At 33.1% G+C, this 22,296-nt stretch overlaps 3 protein-coding genes across 3 annotated transcripts; all 3 read right to left on the bottom strand.

The window, feature by feature from the left end:
* Nucleotides 1-7,848: 7,848 nt before the first annotated feature.
* On the bottom strand, nucleotides 7,849-9,286 carry LOC114754800 (receptor-like protein kinase ANXUR2). The gene is made up of 2 exons (XM_028943636.1): nucleotides 9,230-9,286; nucleotides 7,849-8,922 (listed from the first exon to the last, which is right to left on the bottom strand). The coding sequence occupies exons 1-2, from the start codon at nucleotides 9,284-9,286 to the stop codon at nucleotides 7,849-7,851; spliced, it is 1,131 nt and encodes a 376-aa protein (XP_028799469.1).
* A 2,883-nt stretch (nucleotides 9,287-12,169) lies between these two features.
* On the bottom strand, nucleotides 12,170-13,066 carry LOC114754793 (probable receptor-like protein kinase At5g38990). The gene has a single exon (XM_028943624.1). The coding sequence runs from the start codon at nucleotides 13,064-13,066 to the stop codon at nucleotides 12,170-12,172; it is 897 nt and encodes a 298-aa protein (XP_028799457.1).
* Nucleotides 13,067-20,865: 7,799 nt separating this feature from the next.
* LOC114754785 (receptor-like protein kinase ANXUR1) lies at nucleotides 20,866-22,053 on the bottom strand. Its single transcript, XM_028943615.1, has one exon. The coding sequence runs from the start codon at nucleotides 22,051-22,053 to the stop codon at nucleotides 20,866-20,868; it is 1,188 nt and encodes a 395-aa protein (XP_028799448.1).
* Nucleotides 22,054-22,296: the final 243 nt, after the last annotated feature.

Raw genomic sequence — 22,296 nt, 5'->3', positions numbered from 1 at the left:
CTTGATTTCTCGTCAAACTAAACAAATGCCACACGATAGGCTTTTTTACCAAAATACTACAAATAGTAAAATTATATACCAATATGCTGCACTTTTAAAAGTATTTACTAATATGCTACATTTAAAATCATTTTTCAAGTGAATAATTTTTAAAGTCATTTATCTGGTGAACGACTTCTTCATAATTTGTCCTCGATATGCGTGAGGTGAATGAAAATTGTTCTTCTAGTTAACGACTTCAAAACTTCATTTGCTGCTGAACAACTTCTCCTCTTCTCTCCTAATTAAAATGATTAGTATAATGATTTATCAATCATTTGAATGACAAAATCATGACTAAATAATGAGAGAAAAATGTTGATAATTACGTAATGATGTTAAGACTAATTGTGAAATGAGTATAAGATGTGTATTAATTAAAAATAAAAAGTAATAAATATTTTATTGTAAAAAATAATAAATAAAGTTTAAGTTTAGAAAGAAAAAATTATCCACCTTAGTGATACTGGCTTCCAGCACCACATCTTGGCCTTCTTCTCAAACAATATGGTCATTGTTGTTGTATGTTAATTTCTTGAAATTCAAGTGTCTCATTTGTTTGTGTAGTTGGCGTATTCAAATCAAACTAAGGTGATTCATTTAAATTTATAGATTGTCAAGGAGTTCAAATGGTTGGAAATTTTCTATGTGATCACTAAATATAGATTCTTGTTCCATCATGTTCAACCTATTGCTACTTGATGAAAGTATATTTCTGATATAATCACCTATGGGTTGTGACTCAACATGGCCATTATCTAGTAAATCACATACATTAGCATACAACACGACACATGTTAATTGAGATGAAAATCTTCTGGTCACTTGTCATATTTGTTTTATATCTATATTATCTTCCAAATTGCATGATTGGTATTGTGGTGGATTTATGCATGTAGGATACTTATATACTAAATTGGTCACATTTTCATAGGGAGGAAGCCGCAACTTTTGTCTAATAACTTGCTTCAATTTGCCCAAGGTAATGTTTTCATCAACTTTGATAATTTTCACATTATCAAACTCAAATGTTACACTGGCTAGGCTATTAAAAATTCGTCTATATGTGAATACACACACAAACTCCTTTATATGATCCATTCTACTTCCTAATCATTTCATTATAATCATTAGTCAAGCAAGATTAAGTTATACAAATAAATTAAGTCCACTATACCATTACTTTTTTTGCAAAATCAATATTTATTATTAGCTCAAAATATCCTGTATAACCAAACACATAATGGAATCTATATCTAAGGAAAAAAATATAATGAAAATTGCATAAACCCAAATTAGAACTACTATAAAAGATGTTTTATTGCTATTATTGTTAAAATCTATTGAAATATAGTAAACAAACTTGATTACAGATTTAATAATTTTTAGAATTTTTTAATCATTTTTTGTAAATTATTTCTTCGTAATTAAAATAAAAAAATAAGTTTAAGAAATAGATATTTTTTCCTTTTGTTTATTTTGTTATTTCTTTAATTTTATTTATATCAAGTATTAATTAATATATTATTGCACTATATAAAATACATTAAACATATTTTGATATTAAAATTCTTTCTTGTGATATTATTTTAATAATTAACATATCATGAGGATTTTTTTATTTTACGAATACATATATTATTTATACCTTATAATACCTATTTATTATTTCATTATTTTTGTAAAATTTAATTTAATAAATTTCAATTTATTGTATGAAATTAAAAATTTAATTGGGCTAAAATCTTTTAGGCCATTGGGTTGAAATAAAGGGTTCAAAAATAAAGATTTTTTCTTCAATTTATCACATTCATTAAAAATTATTTACTTTGATTTCTTTTAAATTGTAAAAATATATTTCAAATTCCTATTTTTTATTTATCATAGAATTTAAATGATATAAGTTTAAAAGATTTTATAAGTTATTTCAATTTATAATTCAAAACTTTTAAACACTTCTTTATTGCAAATATTTATAAACATAATTAGTTAAATATATATTTATTAAAAAAATTACTTAAAATTTTAATAAAGTCTTTTATGTTTGCCTTAACTGAATGAAATTAATGTAACTATAAAAATATAAATCAAAAATTTATTAGAATCAGAAGTAAAATAATAAATAAATTTTATTTTAATATAAATTTCAGTTAAAAATAATATTTTTAGAATCTTTTTAGAATACGCCGATCAACAGAATTAACTAATCGGACTAAAACTGTATGCTTTTAAAATAGAGAAAAAATCTATGTAATTAATACAAACTAGAAAGATAGTCAGAGTATTTTATTCTTGATTCAAAATACTCATGTCATGACATGTCATCACCAATTAAAAAAAACAACATAACAAATAGCATGAAAAAAGCAAAATGAAAAAAAGAAATTATGAGTGCCCTTCATTCATTTCGTTTTTTCATTACTTACACCTTATTTTTACCTAAAAAATATACCAAAGCAATAGTTCATTAGAAGTGGGTAGAACATTTTTTATTTTAATTTACCAACTTAATGTACACCACATATTTGATATTTAGGGTTTTAGTTTTATCTTACCAAATTTAAACTTCTTAAGAAGTATACTTTCATAAGAAAAAATAATAATCATATACTAAAAAATTATATCAAAATCTTAACATCTTAAAATAATATAACAAATTATAGTTTTACTGTTAAAATAAGAGATACCTAGTTTAGAAAGAATACAAATATTCCAGATTGTTGAACCCACCACTCACCTTCTGAAAATTAGAATAATGAAATATTAACTCATCAAGGGTAGTATGGATGAAAAATCAAATTGTATATCACAACTGTAAATTTTTTAAAAGAAAGAAATAGAAGAGAAACAACATATACACAGCAGCAGTAAAAGAGCTTGTCTTGCTTAGAAGTAAGAGTAAAAAAATAATAGTGCAAGAGAATAAGAAAATGAAACAAAGACGAAGAAGAAGAAGAAGAGAGAACTCGTATTTTAGAGATGAAGTAAAAGGAGAAGAATAAGAAGAAGAGAGCAAGGCATGAAGTAATTCACATGTAATACATATAATGCCATAGATGCTGTAGCCTCATAAGAGCAATGGGATTCTTGCATGCATTGTCAGAGATTCTTATTCTTGCACACATAATTGACAAAGGTTCTCTCGTATGAGGAGTGAATAGGAAAAAGTGAAATCGTTCTTGGCATGAACGATTTTACTTTTTGAATAAAAAAATTTAAAAAGTGAAATCATTCACAGTAAGAACGAGAACGATTTTAAATGCAGCATATTGATAAATACTTTTAAAAGTATAGCATATTAATATATAGTTTTACTGTTTATCGTATTTTGGTAAAAAAGTCAAGGAATCATAGGTTAGGTAAGAAAAGTTGCTCCCCCTTCTTTTTTGTTTGGTATTTAATGGAGGGAGGGGAGTAAGAAAAAAAATTATTTTTAACTAAATTATCCTTTTCATATTTTCAAAATTCCAAACAACCCTTGGTAGTCTAAAAAAATTATCCTTTATCTTCGACCCTCCTATAATAAAATCAGCTTTATCACCTAATAAAAGTCAACAAATAACCTTTTTAATTTATAAAATTTCACTATTTTCTCATTAGACACTTTGATAAATTTTAATATAGATATATTGGTGTTTCTAAAATGTTATTATAATCTTTCAAATAAGAAAGTTTTGATAATTACAAAATTTTAAATATTAAATATCAATTATAATCATACTTTTTTAATTCAACATTTTACAAAGTTTGCAAAGACCCATCAACAACTTAATCTAAATGGGGTAGGACGTAATATTAAAATCTCTCTCCTTAGTCCTTTCTCCTCCTCCTTTAAACCAAACAGAGACCCAAACAAGTATGGGAAAAGATTCAAACAAGAAGAGAAATTAAATCACAAGGAAGCATCGCTAGAATCTGCTTCCTCTTGCAGCTGTAATAGCTGTTCAAGTTGAACTTCAACATCTCCCATGTCTGGCCTCTCATTATGATCCTCACTCAAGCTACTCTCTGCAATCTCCATATACAATTTCGAGCACTCTGCTGCTATTTGTCCCACCAAAGTCTCATCAATAATTCCCTCAGCTCTTCCTGTTCCCGCCAAATTACGTACTTTCTCAACCAAGCTCAGCGTGAATCCACCCTAAGGATTAGGTGTAGCCCCTCGTACATTATCTTCTTCTCTTTCCCATTGATCAAGATCACTGGTAGTAGAGGTTTGTTCAGACAAGCCCAATACACAGCCTCGCAAAACGACCTTTGGAGCAAGAGAGGGTGTTTTTATCCACCCTAAGGACCATGCCAATTTGACTACCCACCACATACAGAATCCCCATGTCATAGTAATCCATTGGAAACTTTGGTATCCTTACCCAGGCCACAACTTTCGACACCTCTTCGTCCTCTGGATGAAAGTCTAGCTTCCATGGTTGTACAGTTAAATAATGACCCAGAATAAGCCAAGGTCCACCCGTAAGAGCATATTCGTAGTCATTTGTGTGAGTAAAATTAACAATGAAGTAACCCGACCCAATCTCTAAGGTTTTGACGTCCCCATTGAAGCCCCATAGTTTTTGTAATTTTTGTCCTAGGTACTCTTCCTGGACCATCTGCCCTAGTAGTCTAACGATCAGGGAAAGTCTCCATTTTTTAGCTAGCTTCTTTTTGAACTCTGGCATCACTGTGACGTTAGGGCCCCTCATTGTTTGTTCAACCCTAACCCTGCTTCTCCGGCCTTCATCAAACCACCAAGCTTCCTCCTCCTCTTCATCACAGCTAATCCCATCGTCATTTGACGAGCAGGCTTGACGATAGGATTTCTTATGTGGCTCAGCCTTCCTTGAGTCCCTTGATTACTATGCAGCGTCAGGGCATGCATCTTATTTAGCCATCCAATCTTCCTCACGGTGGACCATTACACGCTCATTCCCTATCACCAAGTCTCCTGTTCTGACCCTTTTCCGACTCCTCTCCAGTGCATCAGTTTCCTCACTCGATGGTGGAGCAACACCCTCACCACTCGTGTTTTCGCTCATTCTCTGCAAGTCCAGTCAACATATATATTTAGTTATAAAATAAATTACAGCCCCTCTTAGTTTTGTTTTGTTTTTTTTGGCCTGAGCATCCCTCCCCAGTTTAAAGCTTATGAATAGATATTTTAGCTTGTGTTAATAGTGCGGTAACTTAATTTGTTCTTAGTATCTGATCATATAATCATAGTCTTTACATATGTGTACAGTTACCATGACTAGGATCATGTTTTTTCCGCGTAGTGGAGGGAGAACATTTCTAGGCCTTCGAAGAGACCCAAAAAAAAAAAAAAGATCAGTTGATCAGTTCAAAAGAATTTAAACAAGGATACCAATCGTTATCTAATTTTAGTCTGCGTTAACTTATTTGTGAAAGTTGATCGGGACAGGGTATTGTTATTAATATACTCTACCGGTTTTTAATATAAGAGTTAATTAGAAAGTTGATGTTGGTTCTATATATAAAACTTGTATTTATCAATTTTTCTTAAATTAACCTTATTAATATTTCCCAACAATAATCATGTAGAAAAAAGAGGGAGAAAATTAAGAAAAATGCTTGAGGTATTTTATAAAAAAAAATTATATTAACTAATTTAACTAGCATCTTTAATCTACTCAAATTAATTAATTATGTTTTATATTAAAAACCAAATTAATATGTTTTTGAGCTTGCACTTTAAGGCTGTTTGATTTCTAATTGTAGTTAGACCTAGTAATAGCTAGAGTTGGTAATATGAGTTGAACCCGTGGATTCAACCCACCAACCTATAAAAAATGACGCGTTAGAGTTGACTAAAAGCAATCGATCAATAAACAAGCCTTTTTAATTCGCACTGCCAGGCCTACAGTCGGCCATGGGTTAGCCCACCTAACCCACATCTATTTTTTTATTTTTTAAAAATTTTTAATTGTTATAATTATATTATTATATATTATATCCTATCTAAAAAATTTAAAAAAATACCGATATAATTTATTTGGTGCTTTCAATCAAATATTTTAAGGAAAAACAAAAATTTTATTATTATTCTTGGATATTGGATGAGAAAAAAAATATTGAAAAGTCAAAAAAATTAAAAATAAATAAATAAATATGTGTTGGTAGGTTAGCCCACTAACCCAACTTTGACAGGTTAGGGTTGGTTAAAAACTAACTCACCTTCAAACGAGTTTTTTCAGCCCGACCCATATAATTTCAAGCCGATTGCGGGTTGACCCATGTTGTCAGTCTTAATAATAGCAATTCACATTCACGTCAAAACCTATAGATCAATAAATAGATGCTTTCTTGATTTATGTTGAGATGTGATCCCAGATTGCCTGTTAGGTTGTCTTCTATTATTGATAATCTGTGCTGTGTCTTTATCGTACAACAAGTGAAAAATGGGAGCATCTTTGTATGACCTGTATTGTAAAGAGACTTTTAAGAAATGTTTATTCTCTATGCAGTAAGAGCCGTGATGTCAATTTAATTATACCAAAGCTATTTACTTCTTGTTTGCTCAGATTTACCACCAGTCCTCTGTTTCGGCAGCAAGCTGAAATGCATCTTTATAATTGCATCCAGCCAAAATTATTTTTAAAAATTATTTTTTTAAATCAAAACAAATTTTTTATATATTTACTTCGTATGTTGTATAATTATTTTTAAAATCATGATTTAGTTTTTATCTAAATATCTACTAAAACTAATACTACTGCTACTGTTTTAAACAACACGAGCATTTCATGTAAAGAACTGGGAATTAAAAGGGAATAACTAATTAACACCAACATTTGATGCGTCACAACTCACAGCTACAGCCACTAATGTTGACTCTATGTCTCCTGGTTTTAATTAATTATTCATTAAATTAAAAAGCACACACCAGGTGTGTATATACTGTGAACAACAAATTATCTTTTCTTATTTACAAGTATCAACCCAAAATTAAATGTCCAACTATATCCAATACATCACGGGAAGGAAAAGACTGGCGATAGCATAGAAACGAATTATAAGAGGTTAAATCTAAAATCTAGTAATTAAGATAGCATTCTTCGGCTGGCGGCTTTTGGAAGGGGGCAACTGCTCCCCTTCTCTTGTTTGGTTAGTATTAAAAATTTGTTAACTACCATATCAACTCCTTAGTATAAGAGTGAATTGACTAATTTGAATAAGTTAAGAAAATTTATTAAGTTAGTTATTTGTAATGCTCCTCCTGTCTTTAATATAAGATCTATTTAACTAACTTGATTAGATTAAGGAAGTTAGGTGAGTTAGTTAATTATAAAAAATATGACACATTTTTCCTAAAACATTATAATCATCTTTCTTAATATTTTTCTCCTCTCTTCTACTTGATTATGGTTGATGGAGTATCTATAAGGATAATTTAGGAAAAATAGATAAATATGAGAAATAGGTCTTATATTTCAGACCAAAATCAACTTAATAATTAGTTAATATATTAAGAACTGAAGAAATAAATAGGTACCATCTTTCTTAAAATATTCTTATTAATCAAATATATTAGTTTCTAAAATGATATTATAATCTTTCAAATAAGAAAGTTTTGATAATTACAAAATTATAATATTATATATTAAACATCAATTATAATCATATTTTCTTAATTCAACATTTTACAAAGTTCGCAAAGGCCCATTAACAACTTAATCTAAATGGGGTATGACGTAATATTAAAATCTCTCATCCTTAGTCCTTTCTTCTCCTCCTTTAAACCAAACAGAAACACAAACAAGCATGGGAAAGATTCAAACAAGAAGAGAAATTGAATCACAAGGAAGCATTGTTAGAATCTGCTTCCTCTTGCAGCTGTAATAGCCGTTCAAGTTGAACTTCAACATCTCCCATGTCGGGCCTCTCATTATGATCCTCACTCAAGCAACTCTCTGCAATGTCCATACACAATTTCGAGCACTCCGCTGCTATTTGTCCCACCAAAGTGTCATCAATAATTCCCTCAGCTCTTCCTGTTCCCGCCAAATTACGTACTTTCTCAACCAAGCTCAGCGTGAATTGGAAAAAATCTGCAGTATTCTCAAGTTGACGCCCGTCAAGCTCACTGATTTGATATAAAGTCTTTCCGCAAATGAGTTCTAGCAAAACTACTCCAAATGAATAAACGTCGCATTTGTACGTGACGTCACTGCGGCCGAAGCACTCCGGAGCTATGTGTCCCTTAGGGCCCTTGACCGACTCCAGCCTGAGGGGTTTCATATCCTTTGCTGAAAACTTGGGTCCTCTTAGAGAGAACCCGAAATAGGAGAGTTTGGGAACCCAGTTCTCGCCCAAAAGAATGCACGCCGATTTTATATTGCGATGAATGATGATGGGTTTGGTTCCTGAGTGAAGGTAGTGCAATCCACGCGCCATTCCGATGCTGATCTCCAGCCTCTTCTTCCACGAGAACGTCGGCAGCTTACTCCCGAGTAGATCCCAGAGTGATCCGTTTGGGGCATGCTCATAGACCACAATCATTTCATTTTTATCGTCGCAGAATCCAACCAGAGACAGCAGATTCGGGTGGTGGAGCTGGCACATAAACAGGACGTCGTTCTTGTACAGAGGGAGACCTTTTGAGGAAGTCGATGATCGGGCTCCCAGACGCTTCACTATAATATCTTTTAGTTCGCCGTTGATGGAGATGGAGCCCCTGTACACCGGACCATGCTGGCCTTGGCGCAGAAAGTGGCTTTCGCTGAAGTCATTGGTGTATTTTCGAAGCTGGGCGAGAGAAAAGCGCTGGCAGAGATATTCCACTGAAGTGGAATGTTGCTTCCTAGATGTTGAAGTAGAGCCTCCGAAGCAGTTGAGAAGGATCCCATTCCCAGAAACGTCGCCTCGCAGCTACGTAATTGGATTTGCAAGTGCTGTGAGGAGACGAGAATGTAGGAGACATAAAAGATACGAGACACAGACTGTGAAAGTCCTTGATCCGCGTTTTGTAGAGCCCAGCGTCGTTTCCATGAAGTTTCACGGATAGAGTCCCTCTACTTAATTCACAGAGAATATTAGTACTCCTTCCCTTGGGCTTTCTTTCGTAGCGTAATTTATAGTATAAAAAACTCTTATATTTAGAACTAGAAGAGTAATAATTAAAAAGCTCACATCACATGTGGCGTCTTAGCTCTGGTCCTCCTCCATGCGTTCTGACGATAGATATGCCGCCATTGTTGAAGCCCAGCTTCTCTTCTTTGTAGCAAGCATCCATCTTCCCGAGAGAAAATCCTTCTGTTTCGCCTTGTTTGGAATTGGGATGAATGTTGAAATAAGTAGCTTTTATTACGTCGCTTTTAAGAACCAACGTTTCAGATCAAAATTAATGTGTGTGATGTGATTTATATGCGAACAATTTTTTGTTAAAAAGTTGGTTTCACAAAAATATATTTAGATGATATGCTAAAAGGGTAATTTCCAAATGTTCAGATCAAAGTCAAAAACTAGAAACTTAAATAGGAGTCACTTCAACTACTTTTAAAGTTAATTGCCTCTAAACCCATATCAAACGTTATTTTTTTCATCCAACCTTAAGTCATCAAGTGTGTGGTTTTTTATTTTATTTTTAATAGTAGATCAGTATAACCGCTCAACTCAAGATCATTTAATAGCGACACCATTCAGCCATTATTTTATTGGCTATAAACGAAACTATATAGCTATTACTATCGTTTCATTAAAGAAAACTAATCATTTCGAATTACGTGTTTCATTAAAAAAAATAGATTATTTCCAACCTCATGGAGGAGGAACATTTCTAGTCCTTTCAAGAAACCCCAAAAATAAAAATTAAAAAAAATCAATTTCAAATAAATTTGACCATCTCTAATAAACTTGGATGTACTGGCAAAACTAAGCACACCAATCGTTACTTAGAGGCCTGTTTGGGTACCTCTCAAAATCATAATTTAGGAGGTAAAATCATAATTTGAGTGTGATGTCTAGTATTAATTTTAGAGAAATAATCTGGTTTCGACCAAAAGTATTGCCGGTGATCAAGACTCGGATTTACAGCTGCGAGGCGACAAGAATGCACGAGGCATAAACAAAAGACAAACGACATTAACTTTTAAAAGTGCTCAGGGAAGGCTCCAACCATGTGCGGTGAAATTGTATCCTCCTCTCTCACTTCTAGTGTCTTTTTAATTTTAATTTTATTTAATATATATTATAAGAGAAATTGTGAAAAAACCTTGAAATTGTAAAAACATATACAGGGACCCTTAACAATTTCACTTTGGGTTTTGACACTTCATGACATATTATTATAATCAAAACCCAAAGTGAAGTTGTCAAGAATCCTTATCTGCGTTTTTACAATTCTAAAGTCTTTTTTTATAATTTTCCCTATGTTATATCTCATATGAATAAAAAGCCGGAAAGTTCACATACAAGTAGGAAAATTCTTATTAGAGCCTCGAAGAATATCATCTTCGTTTAGTTTTCTCTCCACCTCTTTTCATTTGTTATCTCCATTATTAAAATAATATTATTATAGCATATAAATAATTTTAATTTATATGTAAATAAATACTATTATATTATTACAATTAGACAGCACAGGGTAAAAAAATTATAAAATATTTTAATAAAAATCTATAAAAGAAATATATACGTATTAATTTCTAATTACTTATATATATTTGTTGTTTAATTAATATTATAATAATATTGTTATAATATATTAAATTTTAACTATTGGATGTTAATCCAGTAATAAAAATAATAAATAGAGAGGGAAGTTCTCTTCCCATCATATCTTAGGAATTGTTTTTGCACGAAGGATCAGACTAATGATCACCCATGACTTTTGTGTACCAGTAGTATCACAAAGCTTTTTTTTAGAGTGTTTAGGTGAAAATCAAACTATAATTTTAAAAATAATTTTATCATATACAAACTAAATATATATATATATAAAAATTTATCTTGATTTTTATAAAAATATTTTTTAAAGGTACTTTTTGCCTTATCCAAATATCGCGCAAGTCATCTAACTCTGGCCAATGGAAATTGATCCTCTTTTTGAGTGACCAATCATGGAGAGAGGCTGTTGTATGCGAGAATGACAGATTAGTTCTTAGAGATTTAAAAACAAAAAAAATCTCCCAGCTACAATTTCTTTCATATAAAGTATAACAGACCCTCTATTTAATTGACAGGGAATTAATACTACGTAATTGAGAAGCTCACATCACCTGTGGTCTTGCCTTCGGCAGTCTTACATGTGTTCTAACAAGATGCCGCTACTGTTGAAGCCCAGCTTCAGTTCTTTATAACATCCATCTTCCTGAAAGAAGTCCTTATATATATGTTTTAGCTTGATTGAATTAATGTGACAGAAAGTACTATAACTTTTATGAAACCTGACAAATTTGAGATAAAAGTTAATTTATTCATGTAATGTGATTCATGCGTAAGTAAATTTTATGAGAAGATAAAAGTTTGTTTAGATGATAGATGAATAGTCAATTCCAGAAACTTCAAATTTTGAAAAGAGTCAAAAGCTAACTCAAAAATTTTCAAAAATACCTTAACTAATTTCTTTAGCAAATAATCAATTGCTTTTAAAGCCATCTCAAACCTGGTTTATTTGAATTTAAGTAGGTGCTTTTTATATTTAATACTGATACCATTGATCCATTATTTGCGGGCTATAAATTATAAAACAAAAAATATGCACTCTTATAGTCCTATTTATTAGGCATTATTTTCAAAGTCTTTTTAAAAAAATTCTTGTTATTCAAGTGTATTAGCTAGAACTACCATTATTACAAGGATTACATTTAAAATAAATAAATATGAGAGACAAGATAAATTGAAATCTTATATTTAGAACCAAAATAAAAGTCAAATAAATTTTTATATTAAATATATCAGAGGTAGTATTAAACAGCGGATGTAGTCCATTACAACAAGAGGAATTAAATCAAGGGATCATTATAGTGTTAGAATCTGGATCCTCTTGTAGCTGCAACAGACGTTCAAGCTGCACTTCAACATCTCCCATATCAGGCCTCTCATTGGGATCTCCATTCAGACAACTCTCTGTAATGTCCATGTACAATTTCCAGCACCCTCTTCCTACTTCTCCCACCTAACTCTCATCTATAATTCCCTCAGCTCTTCCTGTTCCTGCCAAATCGCGTGCTTTCTTAACTACGCTCCGCGTAAATTGGAAAAAATCTGCAGTGTTCTCAACTTGACGCCCCTCATGCTCACTGATTTGGGATAAAGTCTTTCCGCAGATGAGTTCTAACAAAACTACTCCAAATGAAAAGACGTCACTTTTATACGTCACATTACTTCCACCATAGCACTTGGGAGCTGTGTATCCTTCATTAGGGCACCTGAGGGATTCCATCTTGAGGGGTTTCATATCCTTTGCTGAAAACCTGGGTCCTCTGGGAGAGAACCCGAAATATGAGAGTTTTGGAACCCAGTTCTCACCCAAGAGAATGGCGGCCGCTGTTATATGGCGATGAAGGATGATGTGTTTGGTTCCGGAGTGAAGGTAGTGCAATCCACGCGCCACTCCGATGCTGATTTCCAGCCTCTTCTTCCACGAGAATGTTGGCGGCTTGCTTCCAAGTAAACGGCGGAGTGATCCGTTTGGGGCATACTCATAGACCACAATCATTTCATTTTTGTCATCGCAGAATCCAACAAGAGACAGCAGATTCGGGTGGTGGAGCTGGCACATGAACACGACGTCGTTCTTGTACAGTGTGAGCCCCTCCGAGTATGAGGGAATCGATGATCGGCGTCCGAGACGCTTCATTGTAACATCTTTGAGTTGGCCATCGACGGAGATGCGACCTCTGTACGCCGGGCCATGCCGGCCTTGGCCGAGAAAATGGCTGTCGTCGAAGTCGTTGGTGGATTTTCGAAGCTGGGAAAGAGAAAAGCGATGGCAGAGATATTCTACTGATGTGGAAGGTTGTTTGGTAGAAGTTGAAGAAGAGCCTCCAAAGCACTTGAGAAGAATTCCCATTTCCACTAACGTCGCCTCGCATCGCAGGCAATCAGGATTTGGATTTAGAGATGCTAGGAGACGAGAATATAGGAGACGTAAATAAAAGACACAGGACATTAACTTCTAAAAATCAAGAGTGCTCAACAAGGGGATCCACCCATGTGCAGTGGAATTGTATATTGCTGCTTGATCCGCGTGTTGTAGACCCCAGCGTCGTTTCCATCAAATTTCATGGATAGAGACTCTCTATTTCTTTGTCTGGGGAAAAAAATCAAAATGATAATATATTAAAAGTAACAGAGTTACAGACAAGACCTATTAACAAAAAGACGAGCTAGAAAGCTCAAACATACAAGCAGAAAACAGAAACAAGAGAATTGAGGATATATGTACCTCGGCCCGTTACACCCTGCGAATTGGCTTCTCCCGAAGCATCGGACTAGTGATCACCCATGACTTCTGTGTGCCACTGGTGCCTCAAAGGCTGAGTCATCTGAACAGACTAGTTCTTAAAGATTTAACAACAAAGAAAAAAATCTCCCAGGTACAATTTCTTTTATATACTCTAATCCTATTTATAACACAATTATAACATGTTTCACAGTCAAAAAAATTTTTAAATTTCATTAACTCTAATTCAAAACTTAGTAATTTTTTAACTTTATCCCTATTTAATATATATTACATCTCATGTAAATTAAGTCAATATAATAATAAATGAATGATAAAATTGTACATACACGTAAAAAAGTTTTTTTTGTTACCCTATGAATAAAATCAAAAAATATTTTTTCATGAATAGGATTAGAGGACTAAAATATAACGGACTCTCTACTTAGTTGACTCACATCACCTGTGGTCTTAACTTTGGCAGTCTTGCGATGTGCTCTAACAAGATGCCGCCGCTGTTGAAGCCCAGCTTCAGTTCTTTATAGCATCCATCTTCCTGGAAGAAGTCATTCTAGACACTTTTTAGGGTGTGTTTGGATGAGACCAAATCGTGGTTTGGAAAAGTGATTCTGGAGAATAGATTCTGGGGAAAATAAATTCTGTGAAGAATAGATTTTATAAAAAAGTAATTCTGAGAAGTGAGAGTGTTTGGATATAGTTGTTATCAGAAGCACTTTTTATATATACAAATTACTAAAAAAAAAGACATAAGTTAATATGATAATTACAGAAAAAATAGATTTTATGATATATTTTAATTTGAAGGAATAAAATTGTTAATAACATATTTTTTACCAACATAATTAATAATACATAAGATAATATAATTAATAAATAATTAATGTGTATATATATTTATAAAATATAAGATTAAATATATTTATAAAAAAATATGCTTATAAAAAAAATAACAAGATACATATCATATAGGCCCTCACACTCTCCCTTTTTTCTCCAAAAGCAAAAAAATTTTGCTTTTTCCAAAACCATAGTTTGGTTTTGACCCAAAACCATGGTTTTGATTTTTGGAAGGGGTGTTTGGGTGATCTATTCCCCAAACCATGGTTTGGGGTGTCACCCAAACACACCCTTTTGATTGAATTAATGTTGATAGAAATACTTTCTTATCTTTGATATAAGATGTATTTAACTAATTTGATTATATTAAGAAAGTAAGATAAGTTAGTGAATTATAAGAAATGTGACATATTTTTTCTAAAACACCATAATTATCTTTCTTAATATCCCTTAGCTTTTCCCTCTTCTATTTGATTATGGTTGAGGAAATATTTATGGGGATAATTTAGAAAAAATTAATAAATATAAAAAATGAGTCTTATATTTAAAATTAAAATTAACTTAATAATTAGGTCTTATAACAAGAATCAGATGAGTACTAAGTTTTATGATACCTGACATTTCAACATAATTTTTTTCCGTCACAACTTCCAATATAAGCATATGGCTATTGCGTCTGACATAAGCAGGATAATATGTAATACTCCTCTGGTCTTATTTATAAAGTAGAGAAAGAAGGTATTTTTTGATCCTATTTATAAGGTACTGAGAGAAATTTTTTGCATAGATGTACAATTTTACCCTTCATTTATTGTTGTATTGACTTTGTTTATATGAGGTATAATGTATATTAAATAGGGATAAAGTTAGAAATTCATTAAATTTTTAATGAGAGTTAATGAAATTTAAAGTTTTTCTTGGTCTGTGTGAAATATATTAAAAATACCTTATAAATAAGACCAAAGGAGTACTAGCCAACGGCACTTGCGTGGTGTCAAGGGAAAAGCTCTCTTTTTTTTTGGTAATTACTGTGAGCAAGACGGTATCTTTTCTGATCTATGGTTTGAAAAAAGTTGAAAAAAATAACTTTTTATTTAAAACACGCATTTAGACTGAATGTTGAGGTAAATGAACTCGTGTCTAAAATGAATTTTTTTCTAAAAGTTCCAATTTCTTGCTTCCAGCTTTCTTACTCCACGTCTGGATAGGTTGGAACCCATGAGTGAGAAGAGAGAATGCTTTATGCATGCTGTGTGTGTGTTTTTTTTGTGACCCAGCCACTTGAGTTAAGTTGGTTCTTAATATTAAAAAAATTATTTTTTGAATAATAAACTATTTTTTAAAAATAATTTTTTTTATTTTTCTATCATATTTATAAAAAGAAAAATTACAAATAAAGACCTTCCAATATATAAAATGACAATTAAGTACTCTGAATTTGAAAAATTACTACAGAAGACCCAGTTCTAATTTGCAATTATGAAATGTGTGTTAAATGGCTGAAATACCCTTTACTGTTTATATCCCTTTCTCGTTTTGTCCCTTCTCTCTCTCTCTCTGTGCCTCTCTGTCCACGTTTGTCTTGTCCTTGAACCGAACCACTCCCTGAGGCCTTGGCATCACTCCCTTCGGCCATCATAGCCAACCTCTCTCTCTAGGCATGAGCTCTGTCTCGGTAAATAAAAATTTGCAATTATAAAAAATATATACATGTTACTTATTTGTTTAAAAAAAAATTAGTTTCATGGTCTGTTTCTATCCTCTCTCTGACTGCACTCCCTGGTTAACCCAAATCACAGAAAGCACTACTTATAGACTTGGCTTCATTGATTTAGAGTGCATATAAGGTTTTTGTTGTGCCTTCTTTAAGAACTCCTTTGAGAATCAGTAGTTAATAAGCCAATCCATAAATGTGTACGGCTTTGGGGGGAAGGATATCGATGGTTTGGATTGGAAATCTATTTAGAAGATGTTCAAGGACGAGTTTGATGATAACAGCCTCCTGTTAAATGACCAGTCTTTATGTTTAAGACTTACCAGGTTGAATATTAATTGCCCAATTTGTTTGTTTCCCATTTCAAGGTCGCCTAGTACACTTCCAGGTTCTTGTTTGATAACTACACGCTGGTAGTGAGCGAGTGCTTAGAATTAGGGGAGCTGTTGTTATTGGAAGCATTTAGAATTATTAGTTAACAAGTTTGTAATTGTTAATTAACAAGTTAATTAAAATAATAAGTCTACCATTGCTATTTGGCATCCAAGATTTATTAATGGCAACTAAATTGTAAAAATAATGTTAATTAGATTAGTTATTTCTGATTATAAACTTATCAAATTCTTATACTAAACTTGTTATTTCTAACATTAAGTTGTCAAATACTTATACTAAATTTGTTATCCTCAATTACTTAATAAACTTGTTATTTTTAATTATAAATTTGTCAAATCTTTATACTGAACTTGTTATTCCTAGCTACATAACAAATTTGTTATTTTCATTTATAGAGTTGTTATTTTCAATTATAAACTTGTCAAATCTTCACATTGAACTTGTTATTCCTAACTATTTAACAAACTTGTTATTTCTATTGATAAAATTGTCAAATTCTTATATTAAACTTGTTATTTTCAACTACTTAACAAACTCGTTATTTCTAATATAAACTTGTTAAATTGTCATGCTGAACTTGTTATTCTCAACTACTTAACAAACCTGTTGCTTTCAATTGTAAACTTGTCAAATCTTTATACTGAATTTGTTATTCCTAGTTACTTAAAAAATTTGTTATTTTTATTTATAGACTTTTTATTTTTATTTTATTATAAACTTGTCATATTCTTATATTGAACTCGTTATTCCTAGCTACTTGACAAAGTTGTTATTTTCATTTATAGACTTGTTATTTTCAAATAAAACCTGTCAAATCTTCATGTTGAACTTGTTATTCCCAACTATTTAACAAACTTGTTATTTGTATTAATAAACTTGCTATTTTCAATTATAATCTTGTCAAACCATCATATTGAACTTGTTATTCTCAAGATAATACTTGTTATTTCAAACAAACTTATCATTTTCAATTATAAACTTGTTAAATTCACATATTAAACTTGTTATTTTTAAGTAAAGACTTGTTATTTTAACTAATTTGTTATTTTTAATTACAAACATGTTAGCTAATAACTTAGTTAAAATAAATAAATCTTTACTTAAAACTAACAAGTGAATATGAATATTTGTTTAAAGGAATGATGTTGTTGATCGAAGTGCGATCTTAAATGTTTCATTGCATAAATCTGGAGTTTACCTATTATTTACTTTGAATGCACAATAGAATGCATAGTTAGGTATGAGTTAAGGAATATTCTCTTCATCTATGACTCATTAATAGAGAAATTCTCTTCTCATTTTTTAAATCCAGTACAAAGAAGCACATTTTTTACAGTCAAGTGAAGCCTGCAATTTTCTTTCTATTTTCCTTCTCCAGATCTCTAAATCCAATGGTTACTCTTTTGCCCAGCACATAATACAATATCACTCTTGGTTCGATCACCCCCTTGTCAAAACACTAATTTTTGTCATATTGGAATTTTGCTTTTTAATAAAAAACAAGTTTCTACTGGAATTCTACTTCAAAATTGATGAGATCACCGACTTTGGCCACTCTCCTCCACTCCAAAAGATGAGAATTAGCAAGTCATCGGAAAAAAAAAAAAGAGATGAGAATTAGCAGACAGAATAAAACATCTAATGTATATAATTTATGTCTTGTAAATATGACTCACTTGATCTGCACCCACAACTCTTCAAAGAACATAAAATGCAATATTTGTTGTGCCAGTCTCAATTTAACACGTTTGCAAGTACCAAATCATATTAGCCAACCAATTGAGAACAAAATACTTGGCAGGTTTCTCAATTTATAACTGCATGAAAAACACCTCCAGCATATATCAATGTCAATTATGAACCGCCAAAAATGTACATCATTCATAGTCAAGAGTTTCATAGTTTTAAAAAAAAGAGAACTTACTGCTTAGTGGAAATCTCAAGTTACAAAGTATTGGTCCTTGATCTCAAGTTACAAAGTATTGGTCCTTGATGATATTGTTGGCCAAAGATTTCAAACATCTCACAGAAACCAAATGAGGAATCATATATTTGCATAGCTTGATCTGGTGTTAGAAAATGAATCTAAAATTTATTGCAAATTAATTACGAAGGAAAAAAAATTCACCAAAAGCAGGCATAAAAATGCACTTTGCCTGAAATCCACACAGAGATAAGCCCAAATGATTGTAAATTGCAGAGATTAAAAATATATCAACAGGAATGTTCTAAGATTACCCCCAAGACTGCCATTTTTCTCACAGGAGAAAACGACTCTCCTTTCGACTCTTGCCGCTGAATGTTGAAGAAGAAGAATCAACCTCATTTTCCTCTCAGATCTGGTCGCATCCTCTAGTTTTGTCGATGGCATTTGTCCCTCTCACCCATGATGATGAAGACGATGAGGTCGGAACATTTTGGAGGATCTTGAAAGACAAAAACGGATTGGGAAAGAGGCGGAGAGGGAGAGGGATATAGTGGGAGGGATAGTAACTGCAAGTATGATTTTAGGATATGGGTTTGTGAGAACAAAGCAGAAGAGAATATGCGAAGCCAGTGGGTATTTTTGTCTTTTAATCAACATTTCATAATTTTCATTTGAGACCGGGTTTTCTGCAGCAATTTTTCAAATTCAGGGTCCCTGATTACCATTTTATATATTGGAAAGTCTTTATTTACAATTTTCCCTTTATAAAATCCATGAAAAATTGAGAAAAATATTCTATTAAAAATTTAATTACATCTAAACTTACTCTTTTAATTAATCATTCAAAAAGTTTTAATTTCTCAAATTGACTTTTTTTACAAAGATCAGTTTAAATATAAATCGTATTATACTATCTGACTTTTACATAATCTGATTTTTACAAAAATCAGATTAGAAAAAAGTAACTTCTCCCACCACTGATTGAACCACATCCTTACATGTCCAACTATAACCAAGATATCAAGAGGAGGAAAAGACCGATAATAATACAGAAATAAATTATGAGAGGTTAAGCCTTAATAGAGCCGGTAATGGGCTCAACCCACCAACCCGCCAACAAGTGGCGGGTTGGGTTGATAAAAATTAGGACCATTTTAAAATGGAAGTTTTGAGCCCATAACCGCCAAGCCCAAACCCGCGGCGGGCTAACCCGCAGGGTTGGCGGGCCAACCCGTTTAACCTTTTTTTTTTTTTTTTGGCAAATTTTTCCCTTTGCCTCTTAGTCTCTACACTCTTAGCCTAGTCCACAGCGCAATAGTGAGCAGTCCATGTCCAATAATCTAACACGACAACACCAACACGGTCCCATTTTCACATTTTGCTTGCGTGTCGCACTCCTTCCAGACTCCCAACTCTCCCAAACCCAGTCTCCCAATCGCCCTCGGCCAGTCCTAACTCCCAAGTTCCAAGTCCCAAGCCCCAAGCTCTCTGCTCTTTGTCTTTGCTTTGCGCCTTTGCCCTAGCTCATGAGTGATGATTGAGCACTTGATAGTTGATACTTGATAGTGATTTGTGTAGTGACATTGTGTTTGTGACTTTGTGGTAGTGTTAATTTGGATTGATGTTTTAATTTGAGATGTTTGTTAAATTATTAAGGACATATCATGTTCATTTAATCATATGTTAAATATTTTAATATATTTGAAACTTGAAACTTGGAACTTTGGATGGGTTCCATGTTTTATTTATGATAATTTCTATTTGCATGTTTTATTTTAGATAGTTAGGAATTTGAGACTTTGAGTAGGTTTTATTAAAAAAAAGTTTAAAAACAAAAAAACAAAATTTGGCGGGTTGGCGGGCTGGGTTGAAAAAATTCCAGCCCGTCAGAAAGCGGTCCTAAAAAGCCCAGCCCGCCAAGCTTCAGGCCCGCCACGAGCCAACCCATAATCGGCGGGTTGGCCCATATTACCGGCTCTAAGCCTTAAGAATCTAGTAAGGAATGATAGGTTAGGTAAGAAAAGTTGCTCCCCTTTCTTTTTTGTTTGGTATTTAATGGAGGAAGGGGAGTAAGAAAAAATTATTTTTAACTAAATTATCCTTTTCATATTTTAAAAAAAAATTATCCCTTATCTTCGACCCTCCTATAATAAAATCAGTTTTATCACCTAATAAAAGTCAACATATAACTTTTTTAATGTATAAAATTTCACTATTTTCTCATTAGACACTTTGATAAATTTTATTATAGATATATTGGAGTTTCTAAAATGATATTATAATCTTTCAAATGAGAAAGTTTAGATAATTACAAAATCATAATTTTATATATTAAATATCAATTATAATCATATTTTTTTATTCAACATCTTACGAAGTTTGCAAAGGCCCATCAACAACTTAATCCAAATGGGATGGTAGGTAATATTAAAATCTCTCTCGTTAGTCCTTTCTTCTCCTCCTTTAAACCAAACAGAGAGACAGAGATCCAAACAAGTATGGGAAAAGATTCAAACAAGAAGAGAAATTAAATCACAAGGAAGCATTGCTAGAATCTGCTTCCTCTTGCAGCTGTAATAGCCGTTCAAGTTGAACTTCAACATCTCCCATGTCTGGCCTCTCATTATGATCCTCCCTCAAGCAACTCTCTGCAATGTCCAAGTACAATTTCGAGCACTCTGCTGCTATTTGTCCCACTAAAGTTTCATCAATAATTCCCTCAGCTCTTACTGTTCCTGCCAAATTACGTACTTTCTCAACCAAGCTCAGCGTGAAATGGAAAAAATCTGCAGTATTCTCAAGTTGACGCCCGTCAAGCTCACTGATTTGATATAAAGTCTTTCCGCAAATGAGTTCTAGCAAAACTACTCCAAATGAATAAACGTCGCATTTGTACGTGACGTTACTGCTGCCGAAGCACTCAGGAGCTATGTGTCCCTTAGGGCCCTTGACCGACTCCAGCCTGAGGGGTTTCATATCCTTTGCTGAGAACTTGGGTCCTGCTAGAGAGAACCCGAAATAGGAGAGTTTGGGAACCCAGTTCTCGCCCAAAAGAATGCACGCCGATTTTATATTGCGATGAATGATGATGCGTTTGGTTCCGGCGTGAAGGTAGTGCAAGCCACGCGCCACTCCGATGCTGATTTCCAGCCTCTTCTTCCATGAGAACGTTGGCGGCTTGCTCCCAAATAGATCCCGGAGTGATCCGTTTGGGGCATGCTCATAGACCACAATCATTTCATTTTTATCATCGCAGAATCCAACCAGAGGCTGCAGATTCGGGTGGTGGAGCTGGCACATAAACAGGACGTCGTTCTTGTACAGAGTGAGACCTGTTGAGGAACCGGCTCCCAGACGCTTCACTGTAATATCTTTCAGTTGGCCGTTGATGGAGATGGAGCCCCTGTACACCGGACCATGCTGGCCTTGGCGCAGAAAGTGGCTTTCGCTGAAGCCATTGGTGGATTTTCGAAGCTGGGCGAGAGAAAAGCGCTGGCAGAGATATTCTACTGAAGTGGAAGGTTGCTTCTTAGATGTTGAAGCAGAGCCTCCGAAGCAGTTGAGAAGGATTCCCATTCCCAGAAACGTCGCCTCGCAGCTACGTAAGTGGATTTGCAAGTGCTGTAAGGAGACGAGAATATAGGCGACATATAAAAGATACGAGACACAGACTGTGAAAGTGCTTGATCCGCGTTCTGTAGAGCCCAGCGTCGTTTCCATGAAGTTTCACGGATAGAGTCCCTCTACTTAATTCACAGAGAATAATAGTACTCCTTCCGATCCCTAGGTTTTTTTTAGCGTAATTTATCATATAAAAAGCTTTTATATTTAGGATCAGAAGAGTAATAATTAAGAAGCTCACGTCACATGTGGCGTCTTAGTTCTGGTCCTCTTCCATGCGTTCTGACGATAGATATGCCGCCATTGTTGAAGCCCAGCTTCTGTTCTTTGTAGCAAGCATCC

The sequence above is a fragment of the Neltuma alba genome, unplaced genomic scaffold (genome assembly GCF_004799145.2).
Source record: "Neltuma alba isolate B1F8T4 unplaced genomic scaffold, ASM479914v2 tig00001301_pilon, whole genome shotgun sequence".
Classification (NCBI taxonomy): domain Eukaryota; kingdom Viridiplantae; phylum Streptophyta; class Magnoliopsida; order Fabales; family Fabaceae; genus Neltuma; species Neltuma alba.
The sequence above is the reverse complement of the archived record's forward strand: the minus strand, read 5'-3'. Positions and strand labels throughout refer to the sequence as shown.